This window comes from Acinonyx jubatus, chromosome A1 (genome assembly GCF_027475565.1).
Source record: "Acinonyx jubatus isolate Ajub_Pintada_27869175 chromosome A1, VMU_Ajub_asm_v1.0, whole genome shotgun sequence".
NCBI lineage: Eukaryota > Metazoa > Chordata > Mammalia > Carnivora > Felidae > Acinonyx > Acinonyx jubatus.
Window position 1 is genome coordinate 22,531,132 of NC_069380.1, and position 24,782 is coordinate 22,555,913.

At 35.4% G+C, this 24,782-nt stretch overlaps 1 protein-coding gene across 4 annotated transcripts in view; it reads right to left on the bottom strand.

The window, feature by feature from the left end:
• RB1 (RB transcriptional corepressor 1) overlaps nt 1-24,782 on the bottom strand; it is a 168,013-nt gene that overhangs the window by 75,878 nt on the left and 67,353 nt on the right. For all 4 annotated transcript variants that reach the window (XM_027064818.2, XM_053215363.1, XM_053215352.1 and 1 more), the window contains 6 exons: nt 24,018-24,105; nt 11,769-11,885; nt 10,496-10,552; nt 10,379-10,410; nt 10,220-10,296; nt 8,897-9,093 (listed from right to left, as the gene is read on the bottom strand). In XM_027064818.2, coding sequence (XP_026920619.1) covers nt 8,897-9,093; nt 10,220-10,296; nt 10,379-10,410; nt 10,496-10,552; nt 11,769-11,885; nt 24,018-24,105 — 568 coding nt within the window. The remainder of the gene's footprint in view (nt 1-8,896; nt 9,094-10,219; nt 10,297-10,378; nt 10,411-10,495; nt 10,553-11,768; nt 11,886-24,017; nt 24,106-24,782) is intronic.

Consider the following 24,782-nt stretch of genomic DNA (forward strand, 5'->3'; position numbering starts at 1 on the left):
TCATTTCAAAGTCTTCTGTTCAAGAGTCAATTCAACTGTACACATTGCCTATAAGAAATCTACTTTAAGTATAGAGACACAAATAGGTTAAAAGTAAAAGGATGGGATAAATAGGCCAAGCTTGTATTAATGAAAAGAAAGCTGGAGTGGTTTTACTAATATAAGACAAAGCAGTTTTCAGAGCAAAGAATATTACCAGAGATAAAAGGGGTCATTTCATAATAATTAAGGTGTAGATTCATCAAGAAGACATTATAATTCTAATTGTTTACGCACCTAAATTCTATATGTAAGACAATCAACTACGTTTTGTTAAAGAGATTATTTAAAAATTAAGACAGGGGCTTTTAATTTTTAGGAACTCTCTAACCCTCTGCCTCTCCTAGAACCTCTTATCTCAAGGTCACTTCCTTCAAGTATTGAAGACTTTGGTCCCCAGTCCACACTCGTCCTAACACATGTCCTGGGTGACTTCACTGTTCACTCAGCCTCTTGGTTCCTTGACCACCTCATTTCCAATGGTGTTCATGTGCATTCCAACTCATTTATGCATTCCTAAGGTTATTTCTTAGAATACAGTAAACTATGCAGAAATGTTCTAGCTCTGGAATATGAAGTTGAAATCTCTTTCTATTAAATTTCATTAAAAGAGGTTTCTTAAAACCTCCACTTTCTCCATCAGCCTCCTATCTCTTCTATGCAACTGAAACTACTAAACTTACCACTTTAATCACTCTGACCAACTTCCTCACTTTATTTGCCCCATTATCAGTCTACCACATCTGTGTTGGCAAACCCTAATATCCTGGGTCAATCTAGCTGTTGGTCTTTTCTAATCCTACATCTAGTTGCTAGGTGGTGCTGCAAAAAAATCATGCCACCACAAAGAGTTGGGGTGGCACTACAAATTTAAAATTTCTACCTTCAAAATTTCCTTCAGTGCTGCTAGGTAATCCTCTTATCTTCCATCACTCAGTTCTATTATTCTCCTCAGCAACAATTTCAAATTGTATGCACTCTCCTCAAACTTCTGACTATACTACTTTGCACTCCCTACTACCCTCTATCAACTCATCCTCAGCAAACTACTCAGCTCTATTTTATATATAAAAATAAAGCCATCAAATGGAAACTTCTTCATTTTCTGCCATGGCACCCACATACCAACCTTACTGGTACCTGCTTCCGTTCTTTACATTTTGCCACACGATATGTGCCATCCCACCTTGCTTCCCTTTTAATTTTTTTTTAGTATTTATTTTTGAGAGAGAGGGAGACAGAGAGAGAGAGAGAGAGAGCGAGTGAGCGTGAGTGGGGGAGAGGCAGAGAGAGAGAGGGAGACACAGAATCTGAAGCAGGTTTCAGGCTCTGAGCTTCCAGCACAGAGCCTGACATGGGGCTTGAACCCATGAACCATGAGATCATGACCTGAGCTGAAGTCAGATGCTTAACTGACTGAGCCACCCAGATGTCCACCCTGCCTCTCTTCAAACAAGACATGACACCTATTCAAGGGAGCCCCTTGAATCTGGACAGGACCTGTGATTCCTCTCACCAACAGAATACAGCTTTCAGCTATAGTTCTTTCAGAAGCTTCTTGGAAGCCAGCTGCTATGTAAGACAAATGACTACCCTAAAACCAAAATGCTGTGAGATGCCACCTGGAGTAGGGAAGATAGAAGGGAGGAAAGAAAAGGTGACCATGTATGAGGGGCAGCCAGGCGCCAGACCTGTGAGTTAAGAAGCACCGTGGAAGTGGATCTTGCCCCTGATACCACACCGTCAGGAACGAACTGCCCAGTCAAACTCTTCCTAAATCCCTGACCCACAGAATCATGAGCAAAATAAAACGGGTGTTTTAACCCACTAACGTGTCATCCAGCAACTTCAGAACACTCCTAGTGACTCTATTCCATCAACATTTAATCCTACCTTTCCCATCTTGAAAAATAATTTTCCCTCCACCTCACACACTTGGCAGCTGTATCTTTATTTCCCTTCACAGACAAGACTCTCATAAAAGTTATCTACAATCACTGTCTCCACTTTATCTCTCGTTCACATCTCTTCAAAATTCCATTGCAACCTACTCCTGCCTCTACCACTTCTATTAACAGTCCTTGCTACCATCACCAGTGGCCTTGTTGCCCGAACGAATGAATACTTTTCAGTTCTTACTGGCTGCTCCTATAGTATCTGAAACAGCAACCACTGACTCAGACCCTGTAATGTCTTTCTCTTTATGACACCACTTCTGATTTCCCTCTTATCTCTCTAGCTGTTCTATTTCAATCTCTTCTGTAGGCTTCTCTTTTCTGTCTAGCTCTTAAATGTCAGAGAGCCTCAGGATTCTATCTTTAGCCACCTTCTCTTCTTAGACAGCAGTCCCCCTCAACTGCAGTTTTGCTTTCTATGGTTTCAATTACCCAGTCAACTGCAGCATAGAAGCAGAAGATTCTCCTTGTAGGGTACGATCGAACAGTCAGTAGGAGCCTAAATTCACCTCACTTCATTTCATCACATAGGCATTTTATCATCTCACATCATCACAAGAATAAGGGTGACTATAATACAATAAAATACTTTGAGACAGACCACACAAATTTTAGAGTATATTGTTACAACTGTTCTATTTTATTTTTGTTGTTGTTAATCTCTTACTATGCCTACTAATAATAAATTAACTTTATCACAGGTATATATGTATAGGAAAAACAGTACATAATACTATTCATGGTTTCAGGCATCCACTGGGGGTCTTGGAACACATCCTCTGTGGATAAGAAGGAACTACTGTACTACATTCTCTCTTTAGGTGATCTTATCCATTCTCCAAACTTTAGTTACTCGGTAAAAACATACAGATTAACAGCTTCAGAGCCAGAGAGACTTGCGTTCAAACCACAGCTCTGCATTTAACTTGTGTGGTCTAGGACAAGTTATTGAAGTTCTCTAAGCATTAATTTATTCATTTAGAATACTACATCAAAAATCATCACAAAAATTAAATATTAAAAGAACTACTCACAGGGCATCTGGGTGGCTCAGTTGGTTGAGTGTCGAACTCTTGGTTTAGGCTCAAGTCATGATCACACAGTTCATGGGTTTGAGCCCGTGTCTGGCTCTGCACCATCAGTGTGGAGCCTGCTTGGGATTCTCTCTCTTTGCCCCTCCCCCTCACATGCCTGTGTGCACGTGCTCTCTCTCAAAACATAAACATTAAAAAAATAAAAGAACTACTCATCACAGTGCCTAGCACAAGATACACTGTCAATAAAGGGTAGAAACTGTTGTTATTATATATGTGTCAGCAGCTCTCAGGTTCATATTCCTAGCTTAGATTTCTTTCCTAAGCTCCAGACATACATAACCAACTGCTACTGGACACATCTACTTGAATGACCTACAATCACTTCAAACTCAACATAATCAAATGAAATTCATCTTTCCAAGGAAATTTCATCCAATCCCAGGTATCTTAGTGAAAGACACTACCTACATTTCATCATTAGTTGACCCCTCTCTATCCTTCACTCCCACTTATTAAATTGCACATGCATAATATGATGTCAGATACTCTTCTGAGTGCTTTATATACAGTAACACAATTAACATGAGACATGCACAGGTAATAAGATATAAAGTTTATAAATGACTAATAAGTAGTATAAACAGACACTGTAAGGCTGTAAAGGAGGAAGAATGACTACAGACTAGGATGATCATGAAAAACAAAGTGGAAGTAGAACTAAAACTCCGGTAAATAAAAAGGCAGAGGAAAGTATTTTAAATTGGGCCTATGAAGTGAATAAAGACTCAGGGATAGGCAGAAACAAACATGATTGTGTGAGTTATAGTAAAAGAAAAGTCTGAATGGAGAAAAGAATACAAGGGAGACATTCTCAAACATTTTGGACTCATAACACTTTTACATTCTTAAAATTACTCAGGATTATTCAAGACCCAAAAAACTTTGTTCATGTGGACTTTATCTCTCAATATTTACTGTATTAGTAATTTTTAAGTATAATTAAGTTTAATTTAAAACAGAAAATTTCTAAGAATGTGATTTAAAGAACCAAAATTAACCATTGTATGTTTATATGTTAAATAATGTTAATATTTTATAAACTCATTATATGTTAAGCATAAATAGCCATATTTTTCAAAAAAAATTAGTGAGCACACTGGCACTGTTTTATAATCTTGTAAATCTCTGGTTTCCTAGAAGAGACCTGAATTCTCATAACTGTCTCTATATCTACTTTGTTGCACTAACAACAAGGTACTGGTTGCTTGCATAAGAAAACCTGGCCTCACACAATAGGTAGTTGGAAAAAGGAGTGTTTTAATAGAGTTTTCAGATAATAATGGATATATTTCTTTGATACTACCCTAAAACTTGGCAAGCTATAGTTCCTTAAAGGTTAATTGCAATATGGAATTGGGAACAACATCAATAAACAAAAATAAACTTTTCATATTCTGAGACCTTAAAATCTGTTGGTTTGGGGCACCTAGGTGGTTCAGTTAGTTAAGTGTCCAACTCTTGGTTTTGGCTAAGGTCATGATCTAACAGTTGGTGAGATCGAGCCCCAAGTCAGGCTCCATGCTCACAGCATGGAACCTGCTTGGGATTTTCTACCTCTCTCTCTGCCCTTCACTGAATTATGGAGATCTTACAAATGTTGACAAATCTCCTTATACGATATCAAGTCACATTTATTAATGTACCACTGATTTCATCAGAAGTCTTTGAATGCTTAGAGTGGATACAAGCTTAACAAAATTCTCATTTTCACTTGAAAACTCAAAATTCACCATTGGCAATATTTATTGTCAGTTGTTTTGAACCATGTGTGCGTGAAAACGGAGATTCAATAAAATTAATACTTCTTACTGGTTCATCAATGACATTCTTAAATAAAACTGACTGTTCTGTTCTGTATTTTAATTGAGAGTTTGTGGTGGTGAAGAATACAATGACTACTCGCCAGTTGGATGCTGATCTAATACCTACAAAGGTGCCAACACTCTTACGTCACTGATATAAATGTCAACAGAGTAAAAAACAGAAGTAACATTTGAATAGCAACATAAAAGTACTTCTTATCTTGCAGATTCCCTAAAATGGTTTGAGGGACACCAGGGAGTGTAAGACCATACTCTGAACTGCTGATACAAGAAAAAAGGAGACAAAGCTTCCAAAAGAGAACCTTGAGGGATCAAAGAGTTGACCTAAATAAAGTTCCCATTCTAAAAACTTGCATCCGGGGTGCCTGGGTGACTCAGTTGAGCATCTGACTTCAGCTCAGGTCATGATCTCGTGGTTCATGAGTTCAAGCCCCGTGTCAGTCTCTGGTGCTGACAGCTCAGAGCCTGGAGCCTGCTTCAGACTCTGTGTCCCCCTTTCTCTCTGCCCCACCCCTGCTTGTGCTCTGTCTCTGTCTTTCAAAAATGCATAAACATTAAAAAAAAATTTAAAAACCTCCACCTGATTCCTTTGACCCTCTTCACATGCTGGGTAATTTTCAAGTTGTATCCTGGATGTCATAAATGTTAAGTTGTAAAGATTCTGGATTCTGTCGTTTTTCCCTCAAATGAGTACTGTTTTCTTTTGTTTTTAAGCAGACAATTATTTTTGCTGAACTTGAACTATAAACTGTTTATTTGGGCATTAGCACCTGTCTCACTTCAGATCCTTTGTCTTTCATTAAGCTGCTCTGAATCTATTACACTACAATAACTTAGGTCTCAGACAGAGATGTGGGTAGACAGAATCCGGGCACTCTTTCTCTGGCTCTTTCCTTTGCAAAATCTGTGCATTCTATTCAGTAGCCAAGGTTTCCCCAGCTTCAGTTTTCTAGTTTCCCTGGCCTGAAAGCCTGCAGTTTTCCCACTGGCACCCCCCGCCCCACCCCATCCTATTATAACTTCTCACTTAAAAGGTTCCTTCCCAGCTCAGGGGTCCCCTTCACGCCTAAAGAGTCTGTCTACTCTTCCTGTCCAGGGGTTTCAGGCAGTTGCTTTTTGGATTACATAGAGGTTTTATAGCTTTTTTGAGGGGAGTCATATGGTAGTCTCTTCCTCCATCATTACCAGATATACAGATCCCTCACAGAAGGTTTTTGTTTAGTTAGCATTATGAGATTTGGTTTTTTATGTTTATTTATTTCTTCTGAGAGAGAGAAAAAAAGGGAAGGGGAGGGAAGGAGGGAGGGCGAGAGGGGGAGAGAGAGAGAGAGAGAGAGAGATAGAGAGAATGAATATCCCAACCAGGCTCCACACTCAGCATGGAGCCCAACACAGGGCTCGACTGCATGACCATGAGATCATGACCTGAGCTGAAATCAAAAGTCAGAACTTAACAGACTGAGTCACCCAGGCACCCTGAAATTTGCATCTTAAAATGATTTCTCTAGTTGCTGTCAGAGAAATAGTCTTAAGGAAGTTAGAGATGCAAGGAGATCAACAGAAAGAGTCCACAATATCCCCAGAAGGAAAGACCACTTAGAAAATAAAATACCCAATGTACTTTGGTTTATAAAGATTTTAGTGAGAGAAATCTGATGAATTCTGAATACACTAAAAGAAAGATATCCAAATCTCACCTCATCATCTACTGGCATTATAAACTGCTTAAGTGATTTAAAAGGCTTAAACATCTGGAAGTCATTTAATCTCTTAGGTATGGTTTGTTCTAAATTGCCTCTAATTTCTTTAAATTTCCATAGAACAAAAGTTCACTAAGTTTTCCAATAGACTTTTTAGCATTTTATACTTATATATTACCTGTTAAACTCTCTGGTATCGAAACAAAGAAAGGTGTGCTTTTTCCTTATTCTATTCTTGATTTATTAAATCTCAAGATTGTGTAGCAAAGATGCTAAGACTTTTCCCCATGCAACCATTAAAAATCCAATGATGTTCTTTCTTTCATTAAATTATTGGAAGGAAAAGTAAGTAGTACCTCACTTGATGTTTCCCTGGGTAAACAACATTGTTTGAATCTACAGTTTAATGAAAAAATTGTATTGTGATACAGAATCAAAAAATTATTAAAGTTTTCTCTCTTGATCTGGGTGTTGGCAACATGGGTGTGTTCAATTTGTGAAAAATTCATCAAACTATAAACTTGTTATATATACTTTTCTGCATATATATTATACTTCAATTTAAAAAAAAACAATCCGCGAAAGCTGAGATATATCTATGGTATGTACCTTCTCTAAAATGTCAATTATTCTCATGGGAAAAATTCACAGTATTCTATTTGTGTAGTGTGACTTATCTTCAGAGTTACCCTATTCCCTTATCAAAAAGGTAAACATTTTAGAAGTAAAATATGTGACATGTTAAATATTAAATATTTGACATATTAAAAATATATGACAATAAAAATCATCTATAACTTCATCCCCTAGCAATACCAACTGCATTTAGAATTTAAATTTAGAGGCTTATGACATCCATATCATTGTATTAATATATGATACCCTTTTCTAGGCTTTGGGCATGTCACTTTTTCTCCAAAATTTCTCAAAAATAAAGGAACATTGTTTAGAATCCTAGAACACCAGTAACTGAACTAAACAGGCTTGAACACAAGCAATTTATAAACAGTAAATGTCTACTACTTCCTCCATAAGTTTCAGAGCCCATGTCTTTTCTGTATCTTCACAATGTCTACCCCAATGCAAGGCATGTTGCAGACATGTACTGATGGAAAAAAAAAAAAAACTAATTCTTTAAAAGAAATGACAACAGTCACTTTCATATGATACAGTAATGTTTTGATTTCAATGTCTAGAAGAAGAGGGCATATCAATCTCTGAAAAGTACTCTTTATTAATTTCTTTACCTATTTATTCATTTTTGCCATTCTCATTTAATCCCCCAGAAATCCCCTAGATTTCTCCTAACTACTCCGGATCTTATAAAGTGGAAGCTCCTGTATAATGGGGTTACTAAATTCAACTATAGCAATGCAACAGCTTTCTATCTACTTGGCTTACTTCTCTCCTGTTCTATCTACTCTGTCCCTACAGCAATGCAAGAAAACACTAAGACATAAGTTATCTCTTAGCCATTAAACTTTTAAAACATCAAAAAATTTAAACTAAGGCTTACATGTATAGATTAGAATTCCAGTGTAACTAAAGTCAAAGTTTTCATTGCCATTTCTATATACTAGCATAAATGAAAAGTTACATGCTTAGCATGGAACAAACTTTCAAAAGAAACCAACCCCATATTAATCTACAAATCTGGTGAGTCACAAAGTATTACCCAACTATGGAGATTTAAAAAGCATAACACAGAAGAAATTCAAATAAGTATCTTACTATTGCCATCTTTATGAAACAAAAGCCTTATCAATAGCTTATATGCTATAAATAAAATACCTAGAGAATATGATTTGTGCTCCTACAATGCTATAAACAATAACTGTAATCAAACAATATAATAGGGTTTTGGACTATCTTTAATGATAGAACAAAAAAAAAATCCAAATAAATTCAACCAGAAAACTATACTTTTAAATCATTTAAATAGCATAATCTTTTTACCTTTTTTTAGAATTTAAGAGCATTTAAATTTTCAAATATGCCATCTCTAAATATACTGCTCAAATACTTTATTCTGCTTTGGTTTAAAGTACCATGTTTTAATTAAAGCTATTCCTAAATAAATCATTGTAGCGGATGGTCTAGGGAGCCCAAGTAAAAGAGAAAACTCCATGCTAATATTCCACTTGATTCTTGGGATATACACTGAATTACAGTGTTCATTAAACTGCATTTGCTCTTGAGGTAAATTTTAACAAATAGTTCTAACAGATAACTGTTATCCATTTGCATATTAATATTTTTAATTGTTTTAGCTAGTTACTTACAGAGAGCCATGCAAGGGATTCCATGATTCGATGTTCACATCGCTCTAAATGTTTTATCATTTCTCTGGTCAAGTTGGCTTCTGCTTTGATAAAACTTTCAATCACTTTGTAAAAATCAAAGGCTTTTAAATTAAGTACATTCAGAATCCATGGGAAGGACAAATCTGTTCCAGTATCAAGATTCTGAGATGTACTTCCTAAAAATGAAAGAAAAAGTGTAACTTAGGTATGAAATGTTAAGCCTTGAATTATGTATTTTTAGCTTGGAAGGTTTTATCAAACAAAAACTTAAAACACAGCAGAAAAGCTACACAAAAATTTCTATTTAGAACAGATTTGTTTTTCATTTTGTTTAATTTAAGCAGCCTCCATGCCCAACATGGGGCTTGATTTCACAACCATGAAATTGAGAGCTGTGTGCTGTACAGATTGAGCCAGTCAGGTGCTCCTAGAGCAAAACTTTTATTGTAGAGTCCAAGGACCCAAAAGAAATAGGCTTCTAAATTTTGAGTGTATGTCCACACGTTTTTCCTAAATAGAGGGCTTATGCTTCTATCAGACTTTCAAAGATTTAAATACCCTACCCTTATATCAGGAACAAGTATAATATCTAACCAGCAATGCATTAGCATATCCATTTTAACAACCTCAATAATCCCTGATGTTGGGAGGGAAGGATTTTTTAAAATTTTGCTAATTTGGTTAGAAAACAGCAACTCTTTTAAATGTGCATTTTCTGGTTATTAATGAGGATTCAGTTTTCCACATATGTTTAGCAGTTTTAAGTTTCTCTTTTATTGTGTATTTGTATCCTAGGTAAATTTTCTTTTGTTTTCACAAACAAGACTTCTTAATATCTACAGTATTATTTGCAAAACAATACATGTCTAAAATTGTATCGTTTAAAAAACACCATCAGTGGCTTCTGTTCTATTTATCTGGTGAACCATAGGTCCAATCTTTGGTCTCATTGCCATAAAGCCTATAGCAGTGTTTCCGTATAGGGAAATGCTACTTTTGTACTCCTTGGAAATTCACAATCTCCTGTCTTGAAAGGGATTTCAAAGGTTCATTTCCTAGATTCAGGATAGCCCAGAATAGGAGCCTAGTGAAATACTATTCCCAAGATGACCTGAAATAATTAAGATAATAACACATTTAAATGATTTATGGTGACTACTTATATTCTTCAGTATATACTGATCTAACATATGCATATCATCCCCTTAACTCCACTCCCCCCAAAAAAACACACCACACCTTAGGTAAGTTTTTTAAACTTTAAACTGAACTAAAATGTTTATTGACTAAAATTTAACTTACTGCTATATGTAGCCATTACAACCTCAAGAGCGCATGCCAACAAAGACATATGAAAGATGTTGTCATTCAGGAGTTTACTAAAGAAAAGAAAAAGAATGATTTTGAAACATTTACTTTTATAAAAAGAAGAAACTGTTTTATTAAAACTAAAGAATTTACCTAAAATTTTGAATGGATAATCGTTCTTCTTCCTAAAACAGATATAAAAAATGTTTAGTTAATGTCTTTTTTATGTCAGCATTAAATTTTCTTTCCATTATGTTCTTTTTAACTTACTGATTTAAGCATAGATTCCATTACTCGGTAATATAATCGGACTCCAAGTTTGTATCTCTAGAAAGAAAAAAAATTAGATTCCACTACTTTAAAAATCATAATTATTAATTTTAAAGAAGTTTTCTCTTGAAACATATTTCTGATACTTCTTAGGAAACTGAATACCAAGAGACCACAAAAACTAGCTTGTCTAAAACTTAAGACTTCAGTATAAAATGTTTAAATTCCCAATAAATTATCAAGAGGGAAGGTCCAGTACTTGGTTTTCCTTCATTTCCACTTCAGTCCATATCAATCGATACACACACACACACACACACACACACACTATATACATGGTGCTAGGGTTAACTCTTTTATATACTAATGTAATGCTTCTTGTGGCCTCGGTTACGTATTTTCACATTAGCTCTCTAGGACTGAGAATAGTCTGTCCATAAAACTGGAAAAGGCAATAATCTGACCCAATTGATGTTACCCGCAAAAAGTTTTAACCAAATAAACAGTTCCTATTAGTTCAAAGAATAACAAAATTTTAGATATACACACACAAACCATATTCCTTCATTCCAATTATATGCATAAATTTCATATATAACCAAAAAGACTTATAAATACAATTATTTAAAACACTATTAGCATCCAAATATAACCTCACTATGCTGAAATAAATGTATACAGATTATAGTTTTCAAACATATTTTTATGTTACCTCACTATTTCCACACAATGAAGCAGAGCAAATACAGAAACCCAAATCTCAAAGAAGTTTAATGGCAGTTCATAAATGGCAGAACCAGATATAAACCCAGGGTTCTGATTCAGAGCCCATATCTTTACCCAATGTACTGGTTTTAGATATTCTGAAATAATAATAGTAGTAAAATGATATCACTACCATTGATAAATAGCAGGTATAATATGATCCCATTCAGAGAAGTATATGCATTCACGAATATTCATATATGTATAAGCCAAAGACTATACACCAAAAATTTAATAGTATCAAAGATTTTAATTTTTTCTACTGATTTTTTTAAAAATTTCTACAATTTGTCTAAAAACTTCTACATGTTTACTTTTAGTTTCTGTAATAGTGTAAGGGGCATTTTCTTATAAAATTTTCCATAAGCAGCAGCATACACAGGCAGGTAAGATACAGAATCTACCAATATAAGACAAATATTATTGTAATATTTTCACAATTTGGAAAGACATTATATTTGAAATTATTTCTATTATAGTGACACCAATCGAAATGAACTCAAGTTACCTGTGATCCAATTTCCATACATCCCTGTCCCACAGCTTTAGCAAATTTCTCTTTAAAGATGCATCCAATATCCTTCACTCTTTTCAGGATACTTTCCTTTGGATTCACTGTGCAGTTCTTTAAAGAGGAAAAACTTCAGTCAATGTTGAGGATACTATTCAATCATAATTAACATGTCTGTCCTATGATATACAACTTTTCACTTTTTGATTATTTACACTATGGAAATACTTCCATAAAAACTAGGTAAACACAACTACTGAAAATAAAAGGAGCATAAAGAATTTCATTTTAGGATGTTAGTAACCAAAAAACACTAAAGCACAAATAAAAAACCCTACTATCTAAATTTTCTGCTGCTATGTTAAAGAAGAGATTTGGTAGCCCCTCCATCCATCAAAAAAGAGCCTCAAAGACATTACAAACTGATACCATGAAAATACAAAGGATCATAAGTGACTACTAAGAACAATTATACACCAACAACTGGAAAACCTAAAAGAAAAAGAAAACTTCTTAGAAACATACAAACTACCAAATCTGAACCATGAAGAAACATAAAACCTGATCAATCAAGAAACAAAATAATCAAGAAACAAAAGTCAAGATCCAGACAGCTTCACAGGTGAATTTTATCAAACATCCAAAAAGGAATTAATACCAAAACTTCTCACACCCTTCCAAAAAATGGAAGAAATAACACTTCCAAACACATTTTACAAGGCCAGCATTACCCTGACACCAAAACTAGACAAGGATACCACATGAAAACAAAATTATAGGCCAATATCCCTGATGAATGTAAATGCAAATATCCACACAGAACAAACGATTAGGAAGCCAAATTAAACAATATGTTAAAGGATCATATACCACAATCAAGTGATATTTATTCCAGAGATGCTAGGATGGCTCCACATTCACAAATCAATCGATATGATACATTAACACAATGAAGGATAAAAATCATACAATCTCAATAGATGCAGAAAATTCTTGACAAAATTCAGCATCCATTTACAATAAAAACTCTCAACAAAGCAAGTAGAGAGAGAACATACTGCAAAATAATAAAAGCCATTTATGACAAGCCCACAGTTAACATCATATTCAGTGGTGAAAAGCTGACAGATTTTCCTGTAAGATCAGAAACAAAGACTCTCACTCTCCTCCCACTTTTATTCAACATAGTATTGAAAGTCTTAGCCAGAGCAAATTGGCAAGAAAAAGAAATAACAGGCATCCAAACTGGAAAAGAAGTAAAACTGTGTCTATTGATACATGACACATTATATATAAAAAACCCTAAAGACTCCATCAAATCATTGTTAGAATAAACAAATTTAGTAAAGTTGCAGGATACAAAATCAATGAACAGAAATCAGGTGTGTTTCTATGCACTAATAATGTACTAACAGAAAGAGAAATTAATAAAAAATCCCATTTACAATTGCATCAAAAAGAATAAATTACCTAGAAAAGAAACTGAAGAAGACAAAAATAAATGCAAAGATATCCCATGTTCATGGGCTGGAAGGATTAATATTGTTAAAATGTCCATACTACCCAAAGCAATCTACAGATTCAATGCAATCCCTATCAAAATTCCAATGGCTTTTCCACAGAAATAAGTGATCCAAAAGTTTGTACCCATCAACAAAAGATTAAAGTAATCTTGAGAAAGAACAAAGAACAAATCACACTACCTGATTTCAAACTGTATTACAAAGCTATAGTAATCAAAACAGTACGTTATTAGCACAAAACAGACATGCAGAGCAGTGGAACAGAATAGAGCCCAGAAATAAACTCATGCATACAATTAATCTGTGACAAAGGAAGCAAAAATATACAATGGGGAAAAGACGGTCTCTTCAATAAACAGTGCTGGGGAAACTAGACAGCCACAGGAAAAAGAATAAAACTTGCCAACAATACAAAAAATTAAATCGAAGTGGATTAAAGACCTAAATATAAGACACGATACCATAAAACTCTTAGAAGAAAACATAGGAGATAAACTCCTTGACATTAGTCCACAAAACAAAAAGGAAACCAATCTACTGAATGAGAGAAATATTGGCAAATCATATATTTAGCAAGGGGTTAATATTCAAAATATATAAATAACTCATACAAGTCAACAAATAGTCTGATTTTTAAAAAAAGGCAGACCTGAATAGACACTCTTCCAGAGAAGACATACAGATAGCCAATCAACACATGAAAAGAAGTTCAACATCACTAATCATCATGGAAAGGCAAATCAAAACCACAATGAGATATCACCTTATACCGGTCAGAATGGCTACAATTATAAAGACCAGAAATAACAAACATTGACAAGGATGTGGAGAAAAAGGAGCCCCATGTACTGTGGGAATGTAAATTGGTACAGCTACCATGGAAAAGAGTATGGAAGTTCCTCAGAAAACTAAAAATAGAACCATTATATGATCTAGCAATTCCACTTCTGGTATTTATCTGAAGGAAACAAAAACGCTAACTCAAAAAGATCTGTATCCCATCTTCACTGCAGCATTATTTACAGTAGAAAAGACATGGAAACAACCTAATTGTCCATGACTGATGAATGGATAATATATATATGTATGTATGTATGCACGTGTATAAAATGGAATGTTATCCATCCACAAAAAATGAAATCTTCCATCTGTGACATGTATGGAACTTGAGGGCATTATGCCAAGTGAAATAAGTCAGACTGAGAAAGACAAATACTGTAAGAACTCATTTATATGTGGACTCTGAAAAAAAAAAAAAAGACAAACACAAAAAATCAAGCTAGATACAAAAAACAAATTGGTATTGCCCGAGTAGGGGTTGGAGGTGGGCAAAATGGGTGAAAGGTATAAGAAGTTACAAACCTTCAGTTATAAAATGAATAAAATAAGTCATGAGGATGTAATATACAGCATGGCGACTATAGATAATAATACTGTAATGTATAATTGGAAAGTTGCTAAGAGAATAAACCTTAAAAGTCCTTATCACAAGAAAACAAAAATTTCTAATTTCTTTCTAATTTCTAATGTATGATGACATGGGAACCAGACTTACTGTGATCATTTTGCAATATATACAAATATTTAATCATTATGTTACATATTTGAAACAAAATGTTATATATATATCAATCATACTCCAACAAAAATAAACTAAAAATGAAACAATTATAATATGACTACTAAAATAAAAAGAATCTCATGTACTTTCATAAATTATCTTCAATTAAGAGTTAAATTGGGATGTATATTACCCTAAAAATACAAATAATAAAATTAAAACTATGATTTGAGTTTGGTATCATATCCTAATTAAAAACTGTGCTAAGAGTTAAGTATTATTAAATCATTTCACTACCTTTTCAAAACACGTAATAGAGAAATGGTTACAAAAGAAGTTTTAATACATGCATCATATGGGGTGGGGCTCTAGTAATTAAAATTTATCACAAGATGATTACTAAAATGCATATCATGATACATCAAAATATTCTGTAATTCATATTGTAATCTATTAAAACATATCAAAAACTTGATTCCCTTCAGCTATAACCAAAGAGTGACTATATTCTTACAATCTTTATGGGCCAAATACATTCAAAATACTATAAATTAGAAAATAAACTTTTGGCCTCAGCAATCACACAACAAAAAGAAATAAAAGGCATCCAAAGGGGCAAGGAAGAAGTCAAACTTTCACTATTTGCAGATGACATGATACTCTATGTAGAAAACCTGAAAGATTCTGCCAAAAAATTATCAGAATACACAAATTCAGCAAAGTAGCAGGATATAAAATCAATATGTAGAAATCTGTTGCATTTTTATACAGCAATAACGAAGCAGCAGAAAAAGAAATCAAGGAATCAATCCCATTTGCAACTGCACCAAAAACAGTAAGATTCCTAGGAATAAACCTAACTAAAGAGGTGAAAGATCTATACTCCGAAAACTATAGAACACTTATGAAAGAAACAGAAGATGACACAAAGAAGTGGAAAAGCATTCCATGCTCATGGATTAGAATGAACATTGTTAAAATGTCTATACTACAGAAACCAATCTACACATTTAATGCAATCCCTATAAAAATACCACCAGAGGGGCGCCTGGGTGGCTCAGTCAGTTAAGTGTCCAACTTCAGCTCAGGTCATGATCTCACACTCTGTGAGTTCAAGCCACGCGTCGGGCTCTGTGCTGACAGCTCAGAGCCTGGAGCCTGCTTCAGATTCTGTGTCTCCCCCTCTCTTTCTGCCCCTCCCCTGTTCATGCTGTCTCTGTCTCAAAAGTAAAACTAAAAATATTTTTAAAAAATTTAAAAAAAAATACCACCAGAATTTTTCACAAAGCTAGAACAAACAACGCTAAAATTTTTATGGAGCCACAAAAGACCCCAAACAGCCAAAAGAAAACCAAAGCAGGAGGCATCACAATCCCAGACTTCAAGCTGTATTACAAAGCTGTAATCATCAAGACAGTATGGCACTGGCACAAAAACAGACACATAGACTAATGGAACAGAATAGAGAACCCAGAAATGGATCCACAACTATACAGTCAACTAATCTTCAACAAAGCAGGAAAGACTATCCAATGGGGAAAAACACAGTCTCTTCAACAAATGGTGTTCAGAAAACTGGATGGGAACATGCAGAAGAATGAAACTGGACCACTTTCTTACACAAAAATTCAAAATGGATGAAAGACCTAAATGTGAGACAGGAAACCATCAAAATCCTAGAGAACCTCTTGGGAACTATTGGGACCGGAAAAAAGCTTCTGCACAGCAAAGGAAACAATCAACAAAACTAAAAGGCAGCCTACAGAATGGGACAAGATATCTGCAATGACATTATCTGATACAGGGTTAGTAACCAACATTTACAAAGAACTTATCAAACTCAGCACCCAAAAAACCATCTAGTTAAGAAATAGGCAGAAAACATGAATAGGCACTTCTCCAAAGACATCCAGATGGCTAACAGACACATGAAAAGATGCTCAACATCATTCATCATCACGGAAATACAAATCAAAACCACATTAAGATACCACTTCACACCAGTGAGAGTGGCTAAAATTAACAACTCAGGAAATGACAGATGTTGGCGAGGATGTGGACAAAGGGGAACCCTCTTGCACTGTTGGTGGGAATGCAAACTGGTGCAGCCACTCTGAAAAACAGTATGTAGTTCCTCGAAAAATTAAAAACAGAAATACCCCACAACCCAGCAACTGCACTGTTAGGTATTTACCCAAAGGATACAAAATAGATTCAAAGGGATACATGCACCCAAATGTTTCCAGCAGCATTATCAACAATAGCCAAACTATGGAGATAACCCAATGTCCATCTACTGATGAATGGATACAGAAGATGTGGTGTACACACACACACACACACACACACACACGCATGCACATATACATAGGAATATTACACAGCCATCAAAAAGATTGAAATATTGCCATTTGTAGCAGTGTGGATGGAGCTAGAATGTATTATGCATATGGGAATGGGAGGAGAGAAGAGAGTGAAACAAACCACAGCAGTCTCTTATTTTTTTTATTGACAAGCTTTATTTTTTTAAATGTAAATGCAAGTTAGTTAGCCTACAGCACAGTATCGGTATCAGGAGTAGAACCCAGGGTTTCATCACTTACATAAAACACCCAGGGCTCATCCCAACAAGCACCCTCCTTAATGCCCATCACCCGTTTAGCTCATCCCCCCATTCACCTACCCTCCAGCAACCCTCAGTTTGTTCTCTACATTTAAGAGTCTCTTGTAGTTTGTCTCCCTCTGTTTTCATCTTATCTTTCCTTCCCTTTCCTTATGTTCATTTGTTGTGTTTCTTAAATTCTATGTATGAGTGAAATCATGTGATGTTTGTCTTTGACTGACTTATTTTGCTTAGCATTAATACATTCTGGTTCCATCCACACTGTTGCAAATGGCAAGATTTCATTCCTTTTCATCACCGAGTAATATCCTGTGTATAAATACACCACATCTTTATCCATTTGTCAGTTGATGGACATTTGGGCTCTTTCCATAATTTAGCTATTGTTGATAGCGCTGCTATAAACATTGGGGTTCAGATCAGCTTTTTTGTGTTGTTTGGATAAATACCTAGTAGTGCAATTGCTGGCTCATAGGGTAGTTCTATTTTTAATCTTCTGAGGAACTTCCATACTGTCTCCCAGAGTGGCTGCACCAAACCACCAGAGCCTCTTAATCACAGAGAACAGGATTGACAGAGGAAGGTGTAGGAGACAAACTAGATGGGTAATGGGTACTAAGGAGGTCACTTCTTGTGATTAGCACTGGGTGTATGGAAGCAATAAATCACTGAATTCTACTTCCGAAACCAATACTGCACTGTATGTGAACTAACAAAAATTTAAATAAAAAAAGAGTGAAACAAAATAAGCTTTCTAAAACCAAGCTTAATTATACCTTTCTTTGAAATATGAACACTGGAGCACCTGGGTAAGCATCTGACTCTTGATTTCAGCTCAGATCATGATTTCATGGTAGGTCGTAAGATGGAGTCCTGCATTGGGCTCACACTGGGCATGCAGACTTCTTAAGATTCTCTCCTGAGGTGCCTGGGTGGCTCAGTCTGTTGAGCATCTGCCTCTTAATTTCAGCTCAGATCAGGATCTCACGGTTTGTGAGATATAGGCCCACCTTAGGCTCTGCACTGACAATGTGGAGCCTGCTTGGGATTCTCGTTCTCTACCCCTTCCCTGATCATGCTGTCTTTCCCTCTTTCTCACAATAAATAAACATTAAAAAAAAAAAAACTCTCTCCCTCTGCCCCTCCCCTATTCACTCACTTTCTACCCTCACCTCTAAAAAATAAATAAATAAAATATGAACACTGTCATTCAAAAATTTCACATTCTATAAAATCAATAATTCTTAGGGAAAGAAAACAGCACACATATGTTAGAAACAATAACAAAGAAGCCTCTCCTGTCATAAAGTCATTGTTGCCTGGCACAAAAACAAACACTCAGATCAGTGGAACAGAACAGAAAACCCAGAAATGGACCCACAAACGTATGGCCAACTAATCTTTGGCAAAGTAGGAAATAATACAATGGAATAAAGACAGTCTCTTCAGCAAGTGGTGCTGGGAAAACTGGACAGTGACATGCAGAAAAATGAACCTGGACCACTTTCTTACACCATACACAAAAATAAACTCAAAATGGATGAAAGACCTCAATGTAAGACAGGAAGCCATCAAAATCCTCGAGGAGAAAGCAGGCAAAAACCTCTTTGATCTTGGCCACAGCAACTTCTTACTCAACAGGTTTCCAGATGCAAGGGAACCCAAAGCAAAAATGAACTATTGGGACCTCATCAAAATAAAAAGCTTCTGTACATTGAAGGAAACAATCAGCAAAACTAAAAGGCAACCAACAGAATGGAAGAAGATATTTGCAAAAGACATATCAGATAAAGGGTTAGTATCCAAAATCTATAAAGAACTTATCAAACTCAACACCCAAAAAATGGGCAAAAGACATGAATAGATACTTCTCCAAAGAAGACATTCAGATGGCCAACCGACACATGAAAAAATGCTCAACATCACTCAGCATCAGGGAAATACAAATCAAAACCGCAACGAGATACCACCTCACCCCTGTCAGAATGGCTAACATTAACAACTCAGGCAACAACAGATGCTGGTGAGGATGAAGAGAAAGGATCTCTTGTGCACTGCTGATGAGAATGCAAACTGGTACAGTCACTGTGGAGAACAGTATGGAGGTTCCTCAAAAAATTAAAAATAGAACTACCCTATGACCCAGCCATTGCACTACTAGGTATTTATCCAAGGGATACAGGTATGCTGTTTTGAAGGGACACATGCACCCCAATGTTTATAGCATCACTATCAATAGCCAAGAAAGAGCCCAAATGTCCATCAATGGATGAATGGATAAAGAAAATGTGGTATATATACACAATGGAGTATTACTTGGCAATCAAAAAGAATGAAATCTTGCCATTTGCAACTACGTGGATGGAACTGGAGGGTATTATGCTAAGCAAAATTAGTCAGAGAAAGATAAATACCATATGACTTCACTCATATGAGGGTTTAAGATACAAAACAGATGAACATAAGGGAATGGAAGCAAAAATAATATAAAAACAGGGAGGGGGACAAAACATAAGAGACTTACATATGGAGTATAAACAGAGGGTTACTGGAAGAGTTGTGCAAGGAGGGGATGGGCTAAATGGGTAAGGGGCATTAAGGAATCTACTCCTGAAATCATTGTTGCACTGTATGATAAGTAATTTGAATGTAAATTTAAAAATTAATTAATTAAAAAAAATAAAGTCACTGTTGCCAAAACATTCACTTAAATGCCTACAACTTCTAAGATTTTACTTACAGAAGAGGTCATTCATTATAAAAATAAAGAAACCTGAATAAAGACATAAACTCAAAGAAGAACTTATTGATCCTCAAAACATGCTCTTAAGGTAAGCAATTTGCAATCTAGATAGGAAAAAATGCAGTTAGGCTGTTAAGCTTCATTTAATGTTAAACTTTACATTGAGCTCCAGAGAATGCCCCTGAGGTAGAATATTCTGCCAAACTAAAATATTGTAAAATAAAAAAAGAGCTCCTACATACTCAAAATGTTAGAGGAAACATTCAAAATGAATTTGAGAAGATAGATTATTGGGGGAAAACGAAAGATGGGTGGGGGGGGGAGAGAGAAAGAAAGAGAGAGAGAGAGAGAAGCAAACCATATGCGTCTCAACTATAGAGAACAAAAAGGGTAGCTGGAGTGGTGCTGGGTGATGGGATGGGCTAAATGGGTGATGGGCATTAAGGAGAGCACTTGAGATGAGCACTGGGTGTTAATGTCAGAGATGAATCACTAAATTCTACACATGAAACCAATTTTACCACATATGCTAACTAACTAGAATTTAAATAAAAACTTGAAATAAAAATAAGAGAACAGGGACGCCCGGGTGGCTCAGTTGGTTAAGCGTCTGACTTCAGCTCAGGTCACAATCTCCCGGTTCGTGGGTTCGAGTCCCTCACTGGCCTCTCTACTGTCACCACAGAGCCCACTTCATATCCTCTGTCCTCCTCTGTCTGTCCCTCCCGTCCCCCTCTCAAAAATAAACATTTTTAAAAACAGAACAAAGAGATTATCATTCTTTTAACTTCTATCATTATTTCTTTTAAAAGTTCTAAGTAATTGAGTAGCTATTTTTGGGAAATATTCTTGTGCTACAGATAATCCACATATAAAAGCAACTTCAAGCAATTTGGATAAACAAAATCAGTTCTGAGCCAACACAATTATGAATATGATGACAAAATACTTTGCTAATTCATGGGGGGCATATAAGCAAGAAGATGACAACAGAGTATGACAAAGCCACAGGCAGGTCACGGTATTAAATGTTAACCATACAGGGGCGCCTGGGTGGCTCAGTCGGTTAAGCGTCCGACTTCAGCTCAGGTCACGATCTCGCGGTCCATGAGTTTGAGCCCCGCGTCAGGCTCTGGGCTGAAGGCTCAGAGCCTGGAGCCTGCTTCTGATTCTGTGTCTCCCTCTCTCTCTGCCCCTCTCCCGTTCATGCTCTGTCTCTCTCTGTCTCAAAAATAAATAAATGTTAAAAAAAAAATTAAAAAAAAATATACGTTAACCATACAGAGCACAGAGTTATTGGAATACGGCAAATTGTAATAATTCTCTTGGCCTTATTCAATTTCCATGGATGAGCATTTCTGTGAATCCTAACCTTTATTTAAATTTAAATAAGGAGTGAAGAAGCAAGCAAGCAACGTACACGTTAGTTTTCACTATTTTTTTTTTTTAATTTTTTTTTTTTAACGTTTCTTTTGACACAGAGAGAGACAGAGCATGAACAGGGGAGGGTCAGAGAGAGAGAGGGAGACACAGAATCTGAAACAGGCTCCAGGCTCTGAGCTGTCAGCACAGAGCCCGACATGGGGCTCAAACTCACGAGCCGTGAGATCATGACCTGAGCTGAAGTCGGACGCTCAACCGACTGAGCCACCCAGGCACCCCAGTTTTCATTATTTCATTCTTTCTCTAGTTTTTGCACAGCAAGGGCCCTTCAGATGTCAAACTCAGGTCTATAGGAATTGGAAACTGCAATACACACAAGGTCAGACAAGAAATGTAAATAAAAATGGGCTGAAAACAGGATAAAAAAGACTATAGAGATATGGTAAATGTTAAATCCTAATACCACATTCAAAGAAAAGATCTTAAAAGCAGTCAGAAAGAAAATATACACTAACTATAATGAAACAACAGTCAGATTCACAGATTTCTTAAACAGCAATCAGGAGAGCCAGGAAATAGCAAAATAATATCTACAAACTTCTAAGAGAAAGTAAATATCTAGAATTGAAGATTCAGCTACACTACTTGACAAAAAGTAAGACTAAATAAATTTTAAGAAACAAAACACAAACCTTTTAAGTTCATCCCAAACTGACACTCACTGAGGAAATTATTTAAATATGTATTTGACACATAGATCAATGGAAGAGAGTAAAGAACCCAGAAATGGACCCACAAATGTACGGTCAACTCATCTTCAGCAAAGCAGAAAAGAATATCCAATGGAAAAAAGTTCTTCAGCAAATGGTGTTGGGAAAACTGGACACTGACATGCAGAAAAATAAACCTGAACCATTTTCTCACATTATACACAAAAATAAACTCAAAATGGATGAAAAACCTATGTGTAAGACAGAAAACCATCAAAATCCTACAGGAGAAAACAGACAACAACCTTTTGACCTTGGCCATAGCAACTTCTTACTTGACTCCAAAGGCAAGGGAAACAAAAGCAAAAATGAGCTATGGGGATCTTATCAAGATAAAAAACTTCTGCACAGTGAAGGAAACAATCAACAAAACTAAAAGGCAACTGATAGAATGAGAGAAGATACTTGCAAATGACATATCAGATAAAGGGTTAGTATCCAAAATCTATTAAAAAAATCAAACTCAACACCCACAAAACAAATAATCCAGTTAACCAAGAGGCAGAAGACATGAATAGACACTTCTCCAAAGAAGACATCCAGATGGGTAACAGACACATGAAAAGATGCTCGACATGACTCAGCATCAGGGAAATACAAATCAAAACCATAATGAGATACCACCTCACACCTGTCAGAATGGCTAACAACTCAGGCAACGACAGATGTTGGTGAGGATGTAGAGAAAGGGGAACACTTCTGCACTGTTGGTGGGAATACAAACTGGCATAGCCACTGTAGAGAACAGTATGGAGGTTCCTCAAAAAATTAAAAATAGAGTTATTCTACAACCCAGCAATTGTACTACTAGCTATTTATCCAAAGGATACAAAAATGCTGATTCAAAGGGGCACGTGCACCCCAATGTTTATAGTAGCACTATCAAATAGCCAAAGTATGGAGAGAGCCCAAATGTCCATTGACTGATGAATAAAGAAGATGTAAATAAAATCATACATACAATGGAACACTACTTGGCAATCAAGAAGAATGACACTTTCCAGTTGCAACAGAACTAGAATGTATTATGGTAAGTGAAAGAAGTAAGCCAGAGAAAGATAAATATCATATGATTTCACTCATATGTGGAATTTAAGAAACACAACAGATGAACATAGGGGAAGGGGAGAAAAAATAAAATGAGAGGGAGACAAGTCAAAAGAGACTCTTAAATACAGAACAAACTGAGGGTTGCTGGAGGGAAGGGGGGGATGGGCTAAATGGGTGATGGTTATTAAGTAGGCATTTATTGGGATGAGTACTGGATGTTATATACGTAAGTGACGAATCACTAAATTTTACTACTGAAATTATTATATGTTAACTAACTTGGATTTAAACAAAATAAAACAAAAAAATATGTATCTGAAGAAGAAAGAAAATGAAATCAGAAATGAAGTCTAAGTTGCAAGAAAGAATTTGTCAACAAGCAAGGCAAAGATTAAACGTGAAAAAATCCAAAAATAGCACTAAGTGAAACAGTACTACCAACATCTAATTTGGAGGTTTCAAAAAGCAAGAAATAAGATAACAGACAAGGGCATGTTGGTTGGGAGATGTTTAAAAAAATATTCAGTATTTTTAATAATTTTTCTAATTTTAAATTTCTTTATCAAAATAACAAAGTTTCTTTTATTGCTTACATTAAAATAGGAAATCAGATTTTCTGATGGTTGATCACTTGCTGAATTTAAGATCATCATTAACTGTTGAATAGTATTCATAACGGTCCTAGAGAAAAAAAATAGGAAGAAATATTAAGCAATGAAGGAAAGCAAATACATAAAATGTATCTATTTATCTATTTCACAAGTTAAATCTTTAAACTCACTATTTCTTGTTTATATTTAAGAAGTTATCTGAAATAAGACTTTACAAAGCCCTTAGTGTACTGTTATTTACAAGGACTTACATTTACTTAAACCTTTAGGAAAGAACATGTTCATAATCACTAAGATCACAATTAAAAACACTGATATGTTTATTTACGAATAAAACTACATTTCAGTACACAATTGGCAAAATTAATGATATTTTAGGAAAAGCACATATAAACTGCTATCAAAATGGTAATTTAAGAAAACATTACAATTAAAGTTTTTCAAATACAGTAGCATATACCCTAACTCAAATGAAGAAACACATGACTTTACAAAGATTTTCAAGATGAAACAAACATTTTAGAAGTCATCACTGTTAAAGCATAAAATTGGGTCAGTCCCTTAAGATTTCTTTAATGCTATAATTATGTGTGTGTTGTACAGTAAATACTAATGTTCCAATTTTGGAATGGTAGCACATTGCTACTATAGGTACTGTTTAATAGTGCAAAGAACTATAGAATGTTTATGGCTGAAAGGTTCCTTAAATATTGTTCAGTGAACATGTTCAGTGAGAATTTTCTTCCT